Below are 19,436 nucleotides of genomic sequence, written 5' to 3' on the forward strand. Positions count from 1 at the left end.
ACGGGCTCTTTATTCCCATGTGCACCGTGACACTGGGCAGCCTGCTCTGGAGATGTCTGTCACAAGAGGTCAAAACCACACATCCAATGGGTCACAACTGGGTAAGGTAGGGGGTCACCTGCTATCACTCCCTTGCGCCCCAGGCTCAGAACCTCTCAGGAGCTTAAAAAACTAGCACCAGGCCATTCTCAGATTTTTGTTTGTTTGTCTGTGGTTTCTCTGTGTAGCCCTGGCTGTCCTCAAATCAGAGATCCTCCTGCCTCTGCCTCCTGAGTGCTGGGATTAAAGGTATCCACCACCACCACCACTTGGCCATCTGAGACTACATGGCCTTCTTATCTGTGGGGACACTCAGCACCCCCACCCAGGATACTTCTCAGGTTATGCTTAGTACTGAGCGTGGGGTTTGGGGGAGGCACTTTTATACTGAACACTTAAAATGAATTCTAACATAGTAATTAACAACACTAAATCGTTAGATAACAAATTTTAACAGACTTCTAATGTAAATAAAGACGGTGACTGTGGCCTCTCTCAAAGCACCTCACTGTACCACATGCCCTCACAGGACATGAGACTGAGTGTAGACAATGGCTGAACACTAGCGTTTCAGGTTAGTGCAGGGCCTCTTACAGGGGACCAGAAGCCCTGTGGCCCGTGCTGGGGTGAGACTGCTATGGAGGGCAACCCTCTGCTGCCTGCAGCCCCGAGAACCTGCAGTGCCGGGCTTAGAGCGCTACTTGGGGTTTAGTGCACCAACATCTCCTACACAGGCCACGACAGCAGGTCCCTCCTGTCACCATCAGCCGCTCAGGGTCAAGCCAAATCTGGCTGGCCTACCATCTACACCCTCCCACTCCCCATGAGAGGGGGAGTCAGGGTGAGGCCAGCTCTGGCCTTCCTTAGGTAAGACTGTGTCTGCTGTGGAGGAGGGGGAGAGAGTTAAGGGGGAGGCTTTCACACTCAACGTCAGCCCAAGGATACCAAAACTAGCTTTAATTTTTTCAAGTCACACAAGTGTAAACGGTTTCCAGGAGGGATCCAGGGGTCCGAGGCACACTCTGCCCAGCCTTCTAGAAGTTCTCCAACAAGCCCAGGATGCGCTTCTGCTCGGTCTCTCGGAACTCAGGGCTCCGGCCATCCCCAATGTTCTCTGCGTATTCTAGGGAAGAAGGATAGGAGGAGTTAGGCTGGACCATGGATGTGGTCCCGAGCTGTGTTTTTCCATACTGCTCCCAAGTCTCAGTGTGCAACAAGGAGCCACTGGGGGCAGTGCTTTGTGGCAGCTGTCGCTAGGAATCCTCAAGGCTCTCTGACTTTCCAGGTTCACGTCTTCTCAGAGCACATCTGTGCTCAGCCTTCATGCGAGTCATTTGGTACAAACCTACCAGGCACTGATGTGCTCGAGCATCTGGGTCCCTCACAGCAGTTCACGCTGCAGCCTCCAGCTCCCGTATAAATGGGATGTGACTCTTATACAAGGGCTCTGGGGAACATATAAGGTCCCTTTGTTCTGCCACACGGGGACAGACAACATTCTTGGCCTCTCTCTCAGATGCCAAAGGCCAGTTTTGGTCTTGGGACTTTCCGGTCTCCAGAACTTCAAGGGAATAGATTTCTTTCTTTACAATAAAGAATCCAGTCTCAAGCGTTTTGTTATAGTAGCACAAATAGACAGGAGAGGTGCCTGGTATGTAAGTTCTGCTCTGTACTCTGCCGCGTGGGGACATGATCAGCAGTATGACATCACGTGAGAACATCCTAGGAACGCAGGATCTTATTCAGATGGTTTGGGTCTCACTCAGATGCTTTAAATAGAAAAGTGTGTGTGCGCGTGCATGTGCGCACACTAAAATGCTTAGCTGGCTCAGGCAAGGCCCTGCATTCAATCCCTAGTATGGCAAGAAGAAAAGAAGAGAGAGAGAGGGAGATGGGAATTTGCTTTTGCAATGCCTACTTCCCAGATGGGGTATACATGATGGTTATCAGAAGCTGTGAGGGGAAGGGAGGCTTGCTGAAGACCTAAGAGACCAGTGGAGGCCTGCTCCAGGCTGCAAGTGGCAGATCCTGCTTGGTCATCTGTGGGTCAGCAAAGAACTCTGGGATCGTAACCAGGCCATACACTCTGCTGTCCCAGTGTGACCATTCTACTGCTTCAATTCTCAATGGATACTCCAAGTCACTTCCTTGGAGAGACCTCAGCCCAGATGCACAGAACAGAGAAAGCACAAGTCTGTGTCGAGCCCCTTGCTGAGCTCTCTGTCAAGGCTATGAATGCCCTGTCCCCATAGCCACCGTAGCAGGTCTCTCAGTCAGGCTATGGCAGACAAGGCAAGGCCAGCTCATAGGCCCTAATCTTGGAATGGTCACACTTATTGGGTGGCAGGTTCTATAGATGTGGTTGATTTAACCCCAGCGACCACAACCACAACCACAGGCAGGCTGAAGGGCCAGTCCTGCTCAGAAGCAGCAACCGAGGATTCGAAGGAACGGAGGCAGCTTATTTAAGTATGGGTTGTGAGAGGAGCTGGAATTCATCCAGAATCAATGTGAGCGGTGAAAAGAAGTAGGGGTGAGTCTGGTCCCCAAAGTAGCATTTGCTGACCCAAGCAACACCCTGCCCTGCCTGCTCCTAACCTCTGGGGAAAACTGCTCCACAGGGGCAGCCCTGGAGGCACTGCTGTGGCCAAGGCCCCAGTGGCCAGGACAGGCATGGGGTGGACCGGCTGGGCCCCACTCCTCTGTCAGGTCATAGAGCAGCTCTCAGACACACATCCCACAGGGAGCCAGTCATACCTGAAAGCAGGTACAAGGAAGGACCCAGCCCAGGCTTCTCTACTGTCTCCTAAAGCTGGCAGCTTGCACCCACAGTACAGCTGGGCCCCCAGCCTCCATCTTTGTTTCTGGAGTCTTGGTTGGAACAGATCTTGGTGCTGGCTACTGCTGGTTATTTCAGCTGCTGCAGCGGTTGATAAATATTGAACAGATTCCTCCTAGAGGTCTTGGGAGAGTTCTCTTCTATGTGTGTGAAGAGAAGAGAAGCTGAAGGGAGCACTCTGAGGTGGGGAAGAGGGTGACCAAGGACCAGGGGAAGGAAAGGGGAGGAGGGGTGGACTAGAGAGAGGGGGACAGCATCAACTCCCTTCCCTACTTCCACAGCATTTGAAATGCTCTTAGAATACAGGCTTTGATGGAGCTCAAACCCAGGCAGCAGGGCTGAACGCATAAATATTAAAGCAAACTTTAGACAGCAGGTTTACCACACAGACATGGAATACAAGCTGTTCTGTTTATGTTGAGAGGGAGAGGGAGGGGTAGGGAGGGCAGAGCAAAAGCAGTTTTCCAGGCAAGGGCCTGGGCCAGTGCACACAGCTTAGTCAGAGATTCAGGATGAGGAAGATGGAGGGGTAGGCAGGCCAGCATCATCCCTCAGACCAAGGCAGGTTCCTCGGGTCAACCGCGCTTGCTTGAGAACACTGGGGCTGGTGGCATGCTTCAGCAGGACATTTTGCTGGGCCGGGGGAACTTAACTAAACCTTCTGAGAGAGGAAGCTGCTGCCGGTGCTGCTGGGCTTCCCGACCGGCCAGCTTAGCTGGTTGGTAAGATAACCACTCGTCACTGTATGGAGGCTCTACTGGCCATGGCTGGTCCTTCAGTCCAGGCTGCTGCCAGCTCCAGGCTGAGGATGCAAGGACTCCATGCAATGAACACACCCTCACACCTAGATACCCAGCCTCCTAACGGGCATGAGCGATGTGGGACATGGGTGACAACACTGAACCCTGGCAGTCTTGGTTCTGGACGAGAGGTAACACATAGCAAAGGCGTGGTTAAGCCTGGCCTGGTGTCATGGGTCTGTGAGCACAGCTGCTCGGGAGGCAGGGGGATCACAAGTTCAAGATCTTCCTGGGCTACAGAGGAGACCCTGTCTCAAAAATTAAAACAAGAATAAAGCAAAACAAACTCCTAAAACCAAAACAACCGAATCCAAGAAGTGTGGCTAAGAGCAGGGAGGGGGGGTCAGTGCAAGACTCTTCCTTTGGAGTTGGCTTTCTGGCCTGTCACAGAGCAGCCTGGAGATCCAGTTTGGTACACGGCTCACTCTGCAGTGAACAGGCTCTGCTGCGTGTCAGGTATCAAAGATGGAGGCAGGAAGGAGCCCACAGTGGGGACTGCCCTTCTCAGCTCCTTCAAGGACCTGTGGTCTTCAAGCAGGTCTGCCTGTTTGGGGATGGTTGGACCCGGGAGCGCCGAGTAAGCAGTCTGCAGAAAGCAGTGCTTTAATGAGCCATCAATTATTCCCGTGCTCTTGGCACCCCCAACAGAAAAGGGGGGAGGAAAACCATGAAAAAGGGGACTGAAAACCCTGGGAAAAGTCCCCTGCTGGGCTTGCCTCATCAGCGGTTTCCTGAGACCTCAAGGGATACATCAGCTGTCATCCTGCCAGCAAAACTTAGGAAATATGTAGGCCATAAAATCAAAGAAAAAAGCTCTCATCTAATTAGTATGTTAAAAAAAAAAAAGGAAGCAACCCAAACTGAAAAACAAAATTAAAATCAAAGCAGACAGAGTGATGAGCTGGTCTCCTTTATGAGGCTTTGTTTCTTCACTCATTTGATGGTGAGGCAGGGGAGAGGCAGGGATGGAAAGGAGAGCAGGGCGGGCTTCATGGAGTGGCCTGCACAGTCAGCCCAAGTCACTAAAGCGTTCCTCTGGTTTCAGCACTGACCTCACACTGCCAAGTGACTAGCCCTGTAGGTCCTGCTGTACCCTGTCCAGGGTTCATATATGTGGCACAGGTTCTGGATCACAGGAAACAGGGATAGGCTCCCTCTGGCATGTGAGAGGCCAAGCAGGCCTGCAGGATGGTACTGAGACCCTTTTATTATAATGGTCAGCATCATGCTGCAGGCTTCCTCAACCAAATGATGGTGTCCAGTTCCTGGTCTGTGACTGTCACTTGAACACTAATGGCTTCAAATAATGTCCAAACCATCTCGTGAGCTCTAGTGAGAAGTCTACTGACTGCTGGCAAACAAAGTGACGCAGTTACTACGTGTACCCCAAACTCACTATGTACACAAAGAATTAATAACCTGCCATTAAACCGCTGCCCCACTCCCCGGGATCTAGTCCAGACCACTGAAGCCTGCCTAATCTCTGGCCCCTACTCCTCACCTGGGATATCCTTAGATGTCTGCTCCCCTAACCCCTATCAGAGGAGGGCTCCAACAAGCAGTGTTGGAAACACGGTGGGTTCCCGTTATGAGCCCCACTGCTCAGGAGGGAGGAGACACAGTGAACAGGCCTTACACCATGGAGCTTCTATTTTAACACATGAGACAGACCAAATGAGTAAACAAACACATAAATAAAAACAATTACTGACTTGATAAAAGGCTTGGAAGGAATACAGATGGAGAGGAGGGGACAGAGTCAAGACAGTCTGGAAGCAGAAGGAAGCAGACTCCCTGCAGTGCGGGCTGTGGCACAGGCTGAGAGAGGTGGGCATGAAAGGAGGGTGTGGGGTCTGGTCAGAGGTGGGGAGAAGGAAGCCACAGCAGACAGGAGCTGTGCAGGCCTCTCTCTCCCCTGCTCAGACCCTCAGCGAATATACTGTCAGCACCTAGGGTGAGCCAGTAAGACAGTGGCAGAGGCGGGCTTGAACAGGATGTTTTGAATGACCTGAGGTATCCGTATCAGTTCAGAAAGGAAAACATCCACCTACTACGTTTCAAGCCCCCACCAACACTTTTTCCTTCTGGGAAGCTCGCTGTTTTGACTAGAGGGATGGAGGTGCAGAGAGAAGCCTGAAAGCAAGACAGCAGAGCTGAGGGTAATCAAAAGCTCTAATTGCACACGTGGGCGTCGGCAGTAAATGCCATTTAAAGGCTGAGGTGCAGTCATCACAGCCCCCCCCCCGCCCCATGGAGGCGGCTGGCTGACACTAGCCCAATTCACGGGGTTCTGATGCTGAAGGGAACACCCAGGGTCCACCTCTAACCCCTCCTCTTTGGAGAAAAGAGCAGATGCCAGGCCTTGCAACTGTTCGTCAGCAGAATGGATACAATAGGTACCATGCCCACAGTGTGGCACGGCTGTGCCAGGCATATGGCTTCCAGCCCTGCTTTCACTCACACTGCTCCTTCCTCCTGGAAGGCCGCTGTCTCAGCCCCACACACCAGCTTCATGCCACTCCTCCTGTGAGGCCTCCCACAGGCCTTCAGCTGAGCCTCACTGATGGCAATGATGAACGTAATTAACTAATGTTTTATGACCATCATTTATTGAGCTTATTGAGACTCAAAAAGCTCCCATCAACCACCACAGTTACCTCCTTCAACCCCGTGGTGCATAGAGTCTGAGTCAGAAGGCAGACCTGGAACTGGCCCCACAGCCTCCCCTCTACTCTATGTGGATCTGCAAGGGGGCTAAGAGCAACTGAAAGGCAAAGCCTCCAAGTCGATGTGGCCCAATCCCCTACCCTAGCAGCGGGCAGATCAAGGTCCAGAGAGGAAAGTGGTTACCTGTGCTTCCCAACCCACCAGGACCCAACTGTGGAGTTACTGTATCGACCACCTAAGCACACCATGTTCAGGTAGTGCATAGGTGGCCCATGGTTCTGCTGCAGCCTGTGCTCAGTATAGACAGCCCTGCCCGTGACTGAGGCTCACTGGGTGACTACAGGCTTCTCCAGAGCTACTCTAGCCTGGTCAGGTCCAGACCTAGACCCACGGGCACTTGGGAGATGTTACAGAAAATGGGGGGAAGGAGGTATGTTCACCCTGAGTGCTCACTAAAAAGCCAGCAGCACCTCACTCGATTTTCCCACGACCTTCAATGTGAGCAAAGGAAAGGGACGACGCTGGGACGGGGGAGAGGCAAGCTGTGCTAGGATGCCACCTCAGAGTCACAGGCTGCATGGCTCCAGCTGCTTCTTGCCACGTCCTTGTTCTCTGCCCTACTGTGCAGTTAGGAACCACGTCCTTGTTTTCTGTTTGTTTGGCTTTAGTGTGGGTGTCATGTCTGTGTGCATGCAGGGGACAGAGGGTGAAGCTGGGTACCCTCTCGGTGAACGTGAACTAACTGATTCAGCTAGACCGGCTGGCCAGCAAGCTCCAGGAGTCCTCCTGCCAACACCTCCCAGTGTGTGCCAGGCCTTGTGCATGGGTGGTGGGGATCTGAACCCAAGACCTCATGCTATGTGTGGCATGCCCTTTGTTGCTAAGCCACCGCCCCACCCTAGGTGTTTTAAAAGCAGATGGTCCCGAGCTTTAGTTTACAGTGTGGAGCTGGAAGCAGACAGAGACAGCAACAGGTTAATCGTCTGTGCTCTACACAGATGACCTGGCATGGTGAATTGGAGAAGAGCTTGCCACTCTCAGTTCGGAATATCTGGGGCACGGGTTTCCAGGGACACAGATATGGTCTGGCAAGCCCAAGTAGCCCCCAGAGATGTGACCCAGCAGCACCCAACTCACCCTTGATGATGTGCCTGACAATCTTGATGGAGCTGCCACGCATATTCAGGATCTGGTGAACCCGCTGGCGAATCTAATAAAGGAAGGCAAAGAATGGGACAGGGAAGAAATGACCAGGGTACAGTGCCATCCTCACCCCACCCGAAGCAGAGGACCCATAGGCGAAGGGACTACAGAGAGCACTGAGCCAGGAAGTCCTCCTACCTGGGGCACATTGGCATTGCAGATCTCGGCCATGATATAGCAGATGTGCTGGAGAATAAAGAGCCCGGCATCCAGGCGCCGCAGGTAGAACTCGTCCTCCATGTCATTGTCTATGATCTCCCCACGTCGCACTATGTCCTGAAAACAAGCAAGCACAGGATAAAAGCCAGATAGTGCTTGGACAGGCAAAGGAGGAGCTTCCAGTCTGGTCACACTACCCCAACAGCCACCACACAGAAGGAAAAGCCCTTCTCCTGTCCTGAAGCATCTTTCTGATAGTCCTCATTCCACGTGGACCATGAAGGCCACAACAGGCAAGTTCAAAGATCACCTTCCTTTCTGATGACTTGAGGCCAAAATGATCTCATCCATCTGCATATTCTATCCCAGAAAAGCTGAAGGGGCAGAGTCTAAGCTAGTATCACTTTTTTCTTTTTTAAACTCTAGCTCATGATTATTATTTTTGTTTGTTTGTTTGAAATAGGGTCTCTATGTATCATGGATCTTGCTATGTAGACGAGGCTGGCCTTGAACTCATAGCATTCCATCTGCCTCTGCCTCTCAAATCCTAGGATTAAAGGTGTGCTTGCCACACAAGCATGAGAACCTGAGGTCAGGTCTCTAGTACGCAAGGAAAAAGCTAGCATGTGGGTATGCGCTTGTAACCAGTGATGGGGTATGGAGGTGCAGACTCAGGACCAGTGCTGGGGTGTGGAGGTTCAGGCACAGGATCCCTGGAGCCCACTAGCCAGCTAGTCTGACCGGTGAGCTTCAGATTCAGGGAGAGAGTCTGTCTCAGAAAAAATGGTAGAGAGTGATTATAGCAGATGTGTTGACCTCTGACCCCCCGTACATGTATACACACATGCACTTGCCCCACATACACACACAAAGGATGCCTGACACACCATACTTGCACAAGGGTATGGGGCACAGTGACAGTGCAATGACCACACAGGGAGCGGTGGCTCTCTTCTCACACAGCCGTCATTTCTCTGTAAAACCCCTCTGCTTTACCTCCACCCCTCTCCTCCCCACCCTTCCCTGCAGCTTCGTTGCCTGCACCCTTGACCTCAAGAAAGGAACTGTTTCAGTGGACACACACTTTCCCCTTCCTGCTGGGCCTTCAGAGGCAACTGCTCTGTAAGACACACCTTGCTCCATTCTGAATCACAAGAACCTAGTCCCTTTCTCCACACCCTGCCTCGGCCCACATGCTCCCATTGTGTCTGGGGCAAGATCCAACTTTCCCAGAGTTTCTCACAAGTCCATCACCCTCCACCCTCCTAAGTGACAACAGGCTCTCTCCCAGACCTGCCTGACCACACCTCTCTCCCTCTGCAGTCAGTTCTTATTTTAAAAAACAAACCCTCAACAAAGAGGCTTCCAGAGACACCAGGCGCAAACCATCCCATCGCCATCAGCAGCTTTTATCAGTCACTCATGTGACCGACACTGCGGCACGTCTAGAATATCACCCACCATCTGTGGACAAGCAGATCTGTGGTCCACCATCTGTGGACCTCTGGGAGAATTCTCACCCCCAGCTTGTCTCACGTTTCCCAACATGGACCTGAGTGTCTCTCAAGCCTGCACTGTTTTTAAGCAACCTCTCCCAGAAAGCCTTCCCTGATTATTTAAGGTTGGCACCGAGCCCCCGACAAGACCCCTCCCTGTACACCTCTGCCAGACTGTGTTGTCATCCGTGTAGGCAGTGGATGCCAGGGTGGGCTGTGACTCTGGAAGCGGGTCGAGGCCACAGTAAAAAGGCTTTGCTGCTGTGAGCCTGAGAGCAGAGAACACAGGACACACAGAGTGAGCTTGACTTGTGGACCAGTCTAAGACAGCAAGTGAGGGGGCCACATCTGTGACGACAATGACCCATTTCCTAATTCCATGGCTATTTTTATGGCTATGGTTCTTTCTGACAACACAGGCTCTTGTCACTGACAGAGCCCAGGGGACTGTGGAATGGGAAGGCTTAGCACAGGGCCGTCAATCTCCAGCAGGAGCTCTTCAGAGACCACTTAGTTGTAGATAATGCACTTCTTTATTTACCCGGGGGGCCAGCCTGCAGCAACACAAGGCTACTTTTCATCTCGCCCCTAAAGGCCTGTCTACAAGGCACAGAGGGCTGCAGGCTGGAGACCCACTCTGTCTAGGCGTCACCACCACTAATCCTCGGCCTCATTTAGTAGCCAATTCCTTGGCAATCTGGCAAGTGTTCATATTCGCCTAGTAGTCAGAGCACCACGGAAGCCACAGTATAGAAACAGCCTCGTCCTCTTCTCACTCAGTTCCTAACTTCTTGCTCTGGGGTTGGGGGGCACAGGAAGGAAATCAACTCCCGGCTTCCACTCACAAAAGCATTTGGTGCCCATACCATGCATTTCTACACGGTCATAGAGTTTAAGGTCTTATTATACACACATGTCCTTATGAGCGAAATTAAAGGGGAGAGGAAAGGGATTATTAATCCCACCGTACAAATCAGAAACCAAGGCACACGGAGGGGAAATTGCTCATTATTACATAACTGCCCGTTAACAGAATACAGACTCCCTGAGGATGGGATCCTTGTCTGATTCACCTCTGTGTGGAAATGATAACAGTAGAATTCAGGACCTGGCCTTACTAGGTGTCTAGTAACAAGATTATTACTCTAAGGCAGGGAAAAAGGAAAGGAAAATCAAAAGTTAAGAGGGAAGAAGAAAGGGAAGGAGGAGGCTTTTGGAAGGACCAGAATCTCTGCATTCATCCACCCCACACTTAACTGCGCCAGGTACTGTGTGCTGAGCTGGGATCACAGAAGGAGACATGACAGTACACACTTGTTTCTTTTTTTCCCCTTTGGTTTTCTGAGACAGAGATTCTTTGTGTAGCCCTGGCTGTACTAGAACTCACTCTGTAAACCAGGTTGGCCTCGAACTCAGAGATCCACCTCCTTCTGCCTCCCTAGTGCTGAGATTCAAGGTGTGTGCCACCACCACCCAACACTACTATACATTTCTGAGGCATTTACAGTGTAAGGAGCTTAACACACGGGAGCAAAGCATCTCTGAAGACAGCACTAAACAGGACACGAGCCCCGCATGACTCCTGTGGGAACCCAGAAGCTAGACAAGGCCTAGGGAGCGGAGACAGGCAGAGACTCTGAGCTGGGATCTAATTGAATCTCATAGGACATTCTAGATACACAATAAAAATATGGCTCTCTATGATCGACATAATAAGACCTTTTCTCAAAAACAAACAGAACACTACAAAACAGGCCGAAATGATGGTGAAGAGGAGTCCGCCTGCTGGCCCGGAGAGCGCAGTGGTGGCATGTCATACAAGGATATAAAGGTGGGAAGGACCAGGGGACTGGATCCTGCTGATGAGCTCCCAGTCATCTGCAGCTCTCTTAGTTCTGATAGATTACTATGTGGTAGGAACACAGAAGGCAGTATGAACAATGACCACCCACCCACTGAAGGGAGCAGCTGAGCCCTTGCAGGTGGCCTCTGGTGTCAGGCACAGTCCTCCTTACTTCCCAGGGTAGGAGACACCCTGGCTCAAGCAGGGCCACCTCCCAAGGCCAAGGCACTGGGACACAGACCTACAACTGTGCTCTCCACACAGGCGCCGATTTCAGAATAACAAACAAAGATGATAAAGAGTCAGGGCTCCGGAACGAGGCCGGGCCATCTGCTTGTGTTCCTCTCAATGGCCCAGTGCCCCAACAGCGCTTCCTGCTACAACTACCCCTATAGCCTGACCTTCTAACTGGACAGGACACTGTGCTGCGGGCTTCTCCATGTTGCTTTCTAGAAAGCACAGACCCACGAGAGCAACACCAAGCTCTGTCTGCTCCTCTTCCCCTTTCCTTGGAGCATCCCTAACAACAGCCCATCAATGTTCATACAGCTTTTCAACTGGAAAGTGGAATTTTCAAATGCAGATCTCAGAGAAGATAACAGCTCACCCCCAAGAAAGGCATGCCCATAGCCACACTGACCGTGCAGAGCTGAGACTGAGGCTGGCTTCTGAAGGTCAGGAGGCCACCCTAGCAGCTTCGGGAGTGCCATAGGAAGTGGTGTGCAGCCCATTATAATCCTGGGGACACAGAACACACATGTCTTCCCTGCTTAGGGGAAGCGAAAGAAGCAGGAGTTTATGTGGCCACGCAGGAGGGGAAGTGACTGCTGTCAGCTGCAGCAGTGCTCTCCTGAGTAAAGCCTTCCTCGCTGTGCGAGCCGTTGGGTACAAATAGCAGGTGCCACCTTCAAATTCCAAATGGGAAATCCGAGACACGTCCTGTGACTATCGCGGCCCTCCTGCAGTCTTTTCACTTTCAGCTAAAGTGGCACAGTTTCCTGAGTGCCAGGCACCGGATGAGTCACATTTCCTCCTCTGAACCCCGAGAGGTAAGAATTAAGACTATGTCCACGCCCCACTGGAACCTCTGGTCTCCTCAGGCCACAGAGCGTGACTGAGCGAGTGGTGGAGCCAGGGCAGAGAGGCGCACAAACTGCCTCCGAGCCTGTTTCCTTTCATAACTCAAAGAGCAGAAAGTCTCGGCATGGACCCGCCCCAGCATCAGCCAGTGAGCACCAGGGCCCTGTGTTTAAGTTATATGGGAACTAACGTACATCAGGAGCATTGAACACAGGGCTTCTTGGCCTGTCTTTCTCCCAATAAAGAAACTTAAAAATGAGAGGAGGGCAGAGATGCACTCCAGCTGGAGAGTGTGTGCCTCCACCTCATGCTGATGAACCCCGGGTTTGATCTACAGCAACCCCATTGGGCTGAAATACACTTGTAATCCCAGCACTTGGGAGGTGCAGGCAGGGGACCAGAAACTGAGGACCGTCTTTGGCCACACAGCAGACTTTACTGCTTGCCTGGCAGTCATGGGATCCTGTAAAAGCATGGTGGGTGTGAGGGGTGTGTGGGGAAAACACAGCTAGACTAGAAAATTTCATATGCAATCTGAGACAGTGAGAAGACACTCTGATAGGCTTTGTTTTGTTCATTCCGTGCAAGAGGGCTGGGATAAAATTTTAGATGGTAATTGAGTGAATGGTGTATTATAAGTGGAACAGATTGCAGTTCCCAGCAGCATACGCCTGTCGGAGGGTTGCTAAAATAAACAGATTCATCGCCAAAGACACCACGGAGGTGGAATGTGGAGCGTCAAGGTGCTATTACTGCAGGCTGGTGTGTTCTCCCTTTCAGCTGCAGCTCCACTTTAAATGTTAATCTGTCTTTGGAAGCACAACTGAACCACCAGCCTCCCACGTGCCTCTCTCTGGTCACAAGCCCTCGAAGTGCTCTGAGGTGGCTGTTTCTAAGCTGCCCCTGACAGGCAGTGAGCTGTCCCTGGCTGACAGAAGAGGACAGGTCATCAAGAGGGTGTTGTGAAGCCAACACAGTGCCCTCCGAGCCTCAACATGCAGCCTCAACTGGAAGTGTCTGTTCTATAGGCACAGGCAAGGGCACCCCATCACCCAGCGATGCCAGCTTCTTCTCCAAGCCCAAGGCAAGCTGGGAAATGTAAGTGGTAAACAGAGAGAGGTGCAAACGCCCCCAAATAAGCCCTTCCACCAAAAGCTTCTAAAATAGGGCACACAGCTGGAGAAGTAGCCTAGAAGCTGTGTCTTCTCAGCTGGGGAACGCTGAGCCTGGGAAACAGTCTAGGAGTGTGTGTGTGTGTGTGTGTGTGTGTGTGTTTGTGCGTGTGCACGTGTGCATGTGTGCACAGCCAACGGATGGCAGCCCCAGAAGAATCCAAGACTCTCAGGCCTGGGCCCTGCTCATAAGGAAGAGGCTGACAACACATAGCACACTTGCACATGCCAGGTTCCCACAAGCAGCCTTGCTCATCCTACAACACTGGGCACTTTCAACTCTGCGTGTGGCAGAGTTGGTGCTTAATCTGGGTTATATCAGGCTCCCCAGTACCATGGTGTCTTCTTTTTCCTAAAAACAAACTAACAAACAAAACCTCAAGCATCCCACTGCTCCCTGACAATGGAGAACAAGCCAACCAGTATTGAGAAGCAGAGTATTCACCACAGCAGGTGCTATCAGAAATCAATGATTCTATTGGGGGAGAAAGTACGATCAAATCCGGCTAGTGAAGACTCTGTTAGTTTAGAGAAAGACTGACCAGCATGTAGGTCAGAACCACTTGTGACAACAGTTCTGACAAACAGCCTCCTCTCTTAAGCCAAGGACTATTTGTGCTTAGGTTCCACGGCATTACAAGACCAGTGCTCTCACATGCTCTCACCAACAAGTGGACCTTAGCCGTGAGTTCAAGGGAGGCACTGTGATCCCTAGGTGGAAGGCAGGTCTCTAATCTCCACCCTGAGGCTTGTTGTGCAGGTGTGCTTAGGCATCAAGGAGAAGCTCCAGTCATTCCCAGGGATGAGTTTTTCTCTAAGAACTGTGAGAGAATACTGCTGAAGCTACTTGGTATGTGACAGGCACTGCACACACATCTAATGACTGTGTGCACACCCATGTACTGAAGGATGCTGAAGGACTTGCCAGCTGCAGCAGAGGAGGGTACAGAAGACGCAGAGCAGAGAAGCATTCTAGGCAGACAAGACACAATGGGCAAATGTCTAGCAGATGTTTGTTTTAGCCTTGGAGTTGAGATTCTTCTGCCTCAGTCTCCCGCATGCTGGGATTTTGGTGCAAACCACCATGCCTGGCTCTTGCAGACTTGAGGAAGCACAGTTCAGGGAGGTACAAGTGGCTTCTTCATGTAGTGATGGGTGAGGGATGTGGCAGGATCTGGTATAGATTCATCTACAAGTAGATGGTATTGCAACACTGGTTCACATGTGTGTGTTTGGGGGAACAGTCTAAGTGAACATTCATCCACTCAGACATTCTATAGGAAAGGGTGAGAGAGAACCACAGGGCACTCTCCCAGAGCCAGGGAGACAAGTTAGGTGGACGATGTGTGAAAGCAAAAGGAAGCGACGACGGTCACCTGCAATGAAGCCCTTGGCAGTGAGAAGGGAGATGGAGGAGGCCACGCAGGGAGAGCCTGCCTGATGGGTGTGTGGTGAGAATGAGTGGATGGCTTCTAGGTCTAATGTATTACATTGGTGCGTGGCCGTAGAGTGATCTCAGTTTAGGGAACCTAGGGTCTAGGTTTGACTTCAAGAGTCAGAAGAACCTATGGGTAACACCCAGGTGTAGCTGGCTGTGAGCCTGCAGGTGTGGGAGGTCCTGGTATAACCCTGATCCTAGAAAACCCTACAGCAAGTCCGGGAGGCGGCAGGGAGGTGAGGTATCAGCTTCACTGAGTAAGGATCCAGTGCTCACAGCCACACTGTAAGGCAGGTGGGAGAGGTGTGGATCCAGAACTCAGATCCATGGACCTCTCTTCTGGTGACTGATGGGCACTGAGTGGCAGAGAAGCAGGAGACATCAAAGGGGCCTGGGCCTGAAATTGTGGGCATCCAACAGAGGGGGTAGGAGAGAGGAAAGCTACTGCGAAGCTCTCCCTTCTCCCACTGGCTCCCACTGGCAAGTTTACTGGCAGAGAGCGTCTGTGAGACACTGAGAGGATGCTCAGCAGGATGTGCTCTCCTGTTTAAAGCCTGCTCCCGAAGCTTCCAGCACAGTTAGCAGAACAGTGGCAGCCGGGCTCTCACTGTCTGCATCGTCACTTGGAGCTCAGGGTCACACACCCCACACCGTTCACCCCATTCAAGAGAGGTCTGGATGCTGAACAAACAGTTGGTCTGCTTAAGATATCAAACCCTGTGGATACTGTTTCATTACAGAGTCCATCTTTTTCTTTGCAGGATAAAGCCTGGAATGATTTAACTGTGGCAAAATTAGCATGCAATTTGTAAGTCATTACGGTGCAAAGTATGTGGTGAGAACACTTTATTGAATAAACCTGCTGAGTATAATTTTCCCAGGAACTAAGAAAGAAAAGCCTCTCTCTAAGGCTCTCCTCCCTCTTTCAGAAATCCCTGCCAGCACCTATCTAATTACGTCTTGCTCTGACGGCAGCTTCTGCACATTGAACCCACAGGGATCTTGGTCTTTTCTGGGCTTCAGCCTGTTTGGGGAGCCCAGTGAAATCTGCTGAGACAAGCACCCTGGATATTTACTGATCACGAGGGCTGCTGCTTGCTAGGAGAGTTGGAAGCATTACATGGCCTTTAAAAGTTCAGATCCTGTTAACCAGGAGCCCCTGGGGTATGTCCAACTTCACTCTGGATCTCAAGGACACTGACTACAGCCTGAACACATTGGGCACCAGCCCAAGGCATGGATGGCACTCTCCTCTAGTTACACACTGCTGTAGTTATAAAATATGAACTGAAAATGCATAAAATGACCTGGAGCTGGAAGAGTCCAATCATGCTTCTGAGCACACATGGATTTCTTTAGTTGCATACATCTGTAGGACTAGGGATATTGCTCCACAGGAGAGCGTTTGCACAGCAGGTACAAGGCCCTGGCTTCCATTTCTAGCATTGTAAGCAACAAAACAACACAAATGCTACCACCAACCAAGCAATACAAATGCTACCATCAACCAAACAACACAAATGCTATCCCTAACCAAACAACACAAATGCTACCACCAACCAAACAACACAAATGCTACCCCCAACCAAGCAACACAAATGCTACCTCCAACCAAACAACACAAATACTACCACCAACAAAACAACACAAATGCTACCCCCAACCAAGCAACACAAATGCTACCTCCAACCAAACAACACAAATGCTACCCCCAACAAAACCCTACAGTACTGCTGCAGTTACAGCTGAATCTACATGTGTGTACTTTCAATAGTGGGGTAAATTTTTAAAAATTTATTTGATTTTATATTTGTTTTTTTGAGACAGGGTTTCTCTGTGTAAAAACCTTGTTTGTGTAAAATCTCTATAGACCACGCGGGCCTCGAACTCAGAGATCTGCCTGTCTCTGCCTCCAAAAGTCCTGGGCTAAAGGTATGTGCCACCACTCCTGGCTGGATTTTTTTTTTTTTAAAATTAAACATTAGGGGCAAAAATGAAAGTTATAGAACAACTGAGGTATGGAGCACCATCCGTCCTCAACACCGAAGGGCAGTGGTCCTTTATCAGGCTCAGCATCAGGGCGCAAATCTTCAGAACAGATCATAGGCGCAGAGGAAGCTGACAAGCACACTCCCTACCAGCTATGGGGGCAGGGCTCTGCACCAGGGACCATGCCCTTCGAGAAGGGCTCATAGCCAATGAGCTCTGCCCTTGCATGTGGCACTAGCTGTAAGACCCATGCAGGAGGGCAAGACTGCAAGTGGGGAGGCAGAGAAAGGGATTACTGTCAGACCAAACTGGAAGTTAATAGGGTTTCTCCCAGAGAAAAGGAAACAAAAGGTTACCTGCCTCCTCCTAGGTGCTGGGCACAGCTACGGCTTTTCTACTTGACATTACTTTTAAAATTTCCAAGAAAAAAAATTGAAATACCTTAAAAATAAAAGGCCACTAAGGGAAAAAAAACAGGCTGGGGCAGTATAGTTATGTGTCCAAAGCCAGGGAGCCAGGGAGCCAGGGAGCCAGGGAGTCAGGGAGCCAGGGAGCCAGGGAGTCCGGGAGCCAGGGAGCGGCCTGGCACTGAGCCCAACTCCCTGGCTCTCGCCCTCCTGTCCCAGGATCTGGCAGCAGACTGCAAACACCCCACCCCTACCTGGTGTGCACGTGGAAGAATTACAGAGTGGCTAAGGTGACTCTAGCCGCCCCTGGACCTCTAGCCCTCCCCAGCAGCACACCACTCCTGGGTCTTTAATGGGCACTTGGGCCTCTTGCCCTTGGCCAGTGCCTGGTCCAGTGCCTGGCCCAGAACAGGAGTCTAATCAACATTTACCAATGACTGGATTCTCTCCATTGAATCTCGGTCAAGTGCAAACCACACACAAGTGCATTGCACTCAGAAAAAAGGTTTACAGGGAAAGGTGGCTGAGAGACACTGAAAAGCTAACATCTGATTCTGTCATCTAGAGTGGGTATCTTTGCAGGCTGGTGAAGAATGAGAGACATTCATTCCTTACTAATCTGAGGATCACTGTCATCCAAATGCCTTAGAAACAGTGCTCACATCAGCAGTATTGTAGAGTTCCCACGGTGGTAGGACATCTGTAATGGGAGTAGGGAGACCAACTGTTTATGACCTAAGAGAGAGGACAGCAGGAGGAAGGGGTGAAAAGGAGGTTGTGTGGCTCTGTGACATGACACCCACGAGGCGGCTTCATCTGCCAAGACAGAGCCCAAGTGCTGGCAGTGAACACCACTCATGAATATGCCTCGCCTGCCTTGGCTTTTGGAGCAGCACGAGGCTGCTGAGCACTAATGGCCTTGGAATGTTTGCCAGTGCCCAGCAAAACGGCCTTGGCACCAAGGAGACAGATGTTTGTCAATGAATGGCAGGGCCCGAGTCTATGGCACACAGCAGCCTGCTGGAGGCTGGGGGAGCGGCTGCAGCCGTCACTCTCCATCAGTGCTAATCAATTTCACACCCTCTTCAATGCACATAATGGATAATCTTGGGAAGCACGCCAAGGACCCTAACAGCGGCATGCAAGCTGCTCCCAGTGCCCAACTGCCTACTGGTCTTCCTTGGTGTGTCTATGCTCCACCTCACACAAAGCACCTGGTTGTGCCAGCACAACCATTCTGCTGAGGTGGCTCCTCTGGGACAGCAGGCAGGAAGGGTGCTCAGGGAAAGGACTACTGGCTTGCTGAAGTGACACAGAAATCCAGTGGATGACGGGCCACACGGCAGCGGCTTCTACTCAGTGAGTCAGAGACTTTGCAAACGCTTATACTCGGTTTTCAGTCACTGAAAGGAGCAGCTACTCTCATTTACGTAGAGAGGATAAGTTAGCTAGAAGTAGCGGAGCTGGTGTGAAACCCAGGCCTGATTCCCCACAGGCATGTGTCACTTTCTACTAGGCCTGGCCTCTCCTATCTTCTCCCCTCCCCAGAGGACAACTCCTTCCTCTCAGGTAGTTTTTGTTCTTGTTTGCTTGAGACGGGGAGTCATGTAGCCCAGGCTAGCCTCAGACTCAATATGTAGTTGAGGATGACCCTGAACTTCTTGTCTTTCTGCATCCACCATGCAAGTGCTGGGATTAAATGAAAATGTCACCACACCCAGTTTACACGGTGCTGGGGATTGACCCCACGGTTTTGTGCATGCAAGCACTCCACCCACTGAGCTGCATCCTCAGGTCTTCTCCTTAGGTTTTTAATCCATCCCATTGTCAAGACAGCAGTTAGCAAAGGATGGCCCACTGAGCTGAGAGAAGCATTAAGGTGGTGGGGCCATGAGAGGATCAGCGCGAGTCATGGCCGGTTAAAAGTGGCGAGTCTGCCTGGCAGGCTTTCTTCTGCCACTTAAAACCTGCTCCAGCAGGTTCTCTCAGGGGCGGTGTCACGGCTATTCCCACACAGAGCTAGAGAACCGACATGTGTGTCCACAAGGAAAGGCTTCCTTACTATGACGCCCTGCCAGTCACTCAGTGTTCCTCAAGTACCAGGTGAGACGAAGGATCGGGCTGAGGAGCGGGCCTGGGTGTCTAAGCCCAGCTCAGCATTTAGAGTCCCTGCCTTTATCTTGCAGCTGGATCTCTATGTGAAAGAAGAAAGTGCCTATCAATCAATTCAATCAATCAGCAAAACACCTGAGCACTTACCAGGCTTAGAGATCACAGGGAACTCACAGAGTGAGAAATAGTTAT

At 51.2% G+C, this 19,436-nt stretch overlaps 1 protein-coding gene across 1 annotated transcript in view; it reads right to left on the reverse strand.

Moving 5' to 3' along the window:
- Positions 1-981: 981 nt before the first annotated feature.
- Positions 982-19,436, reverse strand: part of Ctnnbl1 (catenin beta like 1) — a 162,901-nt gene continuing 144,446 nt past the window's right edge. Inside the window, exons 14-16 of the mRNA XM_038330304.1 lie at positions 7,687-7,824; positions 7,483-7,555; positions 982-1,162 (exon numbers count right to left, since the gene is read on the reverse strand). Coding sequence (XP_038186232.1) covers positions 1,074-1,162; positions 7,483-7,555; positions 7,687-7,824 — 300 coding nt within the window. The 3' untranslated portion in view covers positions 982-1,073. The remainder of the gene's footprint in view (positions 1,163-7,482; positions 7,556-7,686; positions 7,825-19,436) is intronic.

Source organism: Arvicola amphibius, chromosome 5 (assembly GCF_903992535.2).
Source record: "Arvicola amphibius chromosome 5, mArvAmp1.2, whole genome shotgun sequence".
Taxonomy (NCBI): Eukaryota; Metazoa; Chordata; class Mammalia; order Rodentia; family Cricetidae; genus Arvicola; species Arvicola amphibius.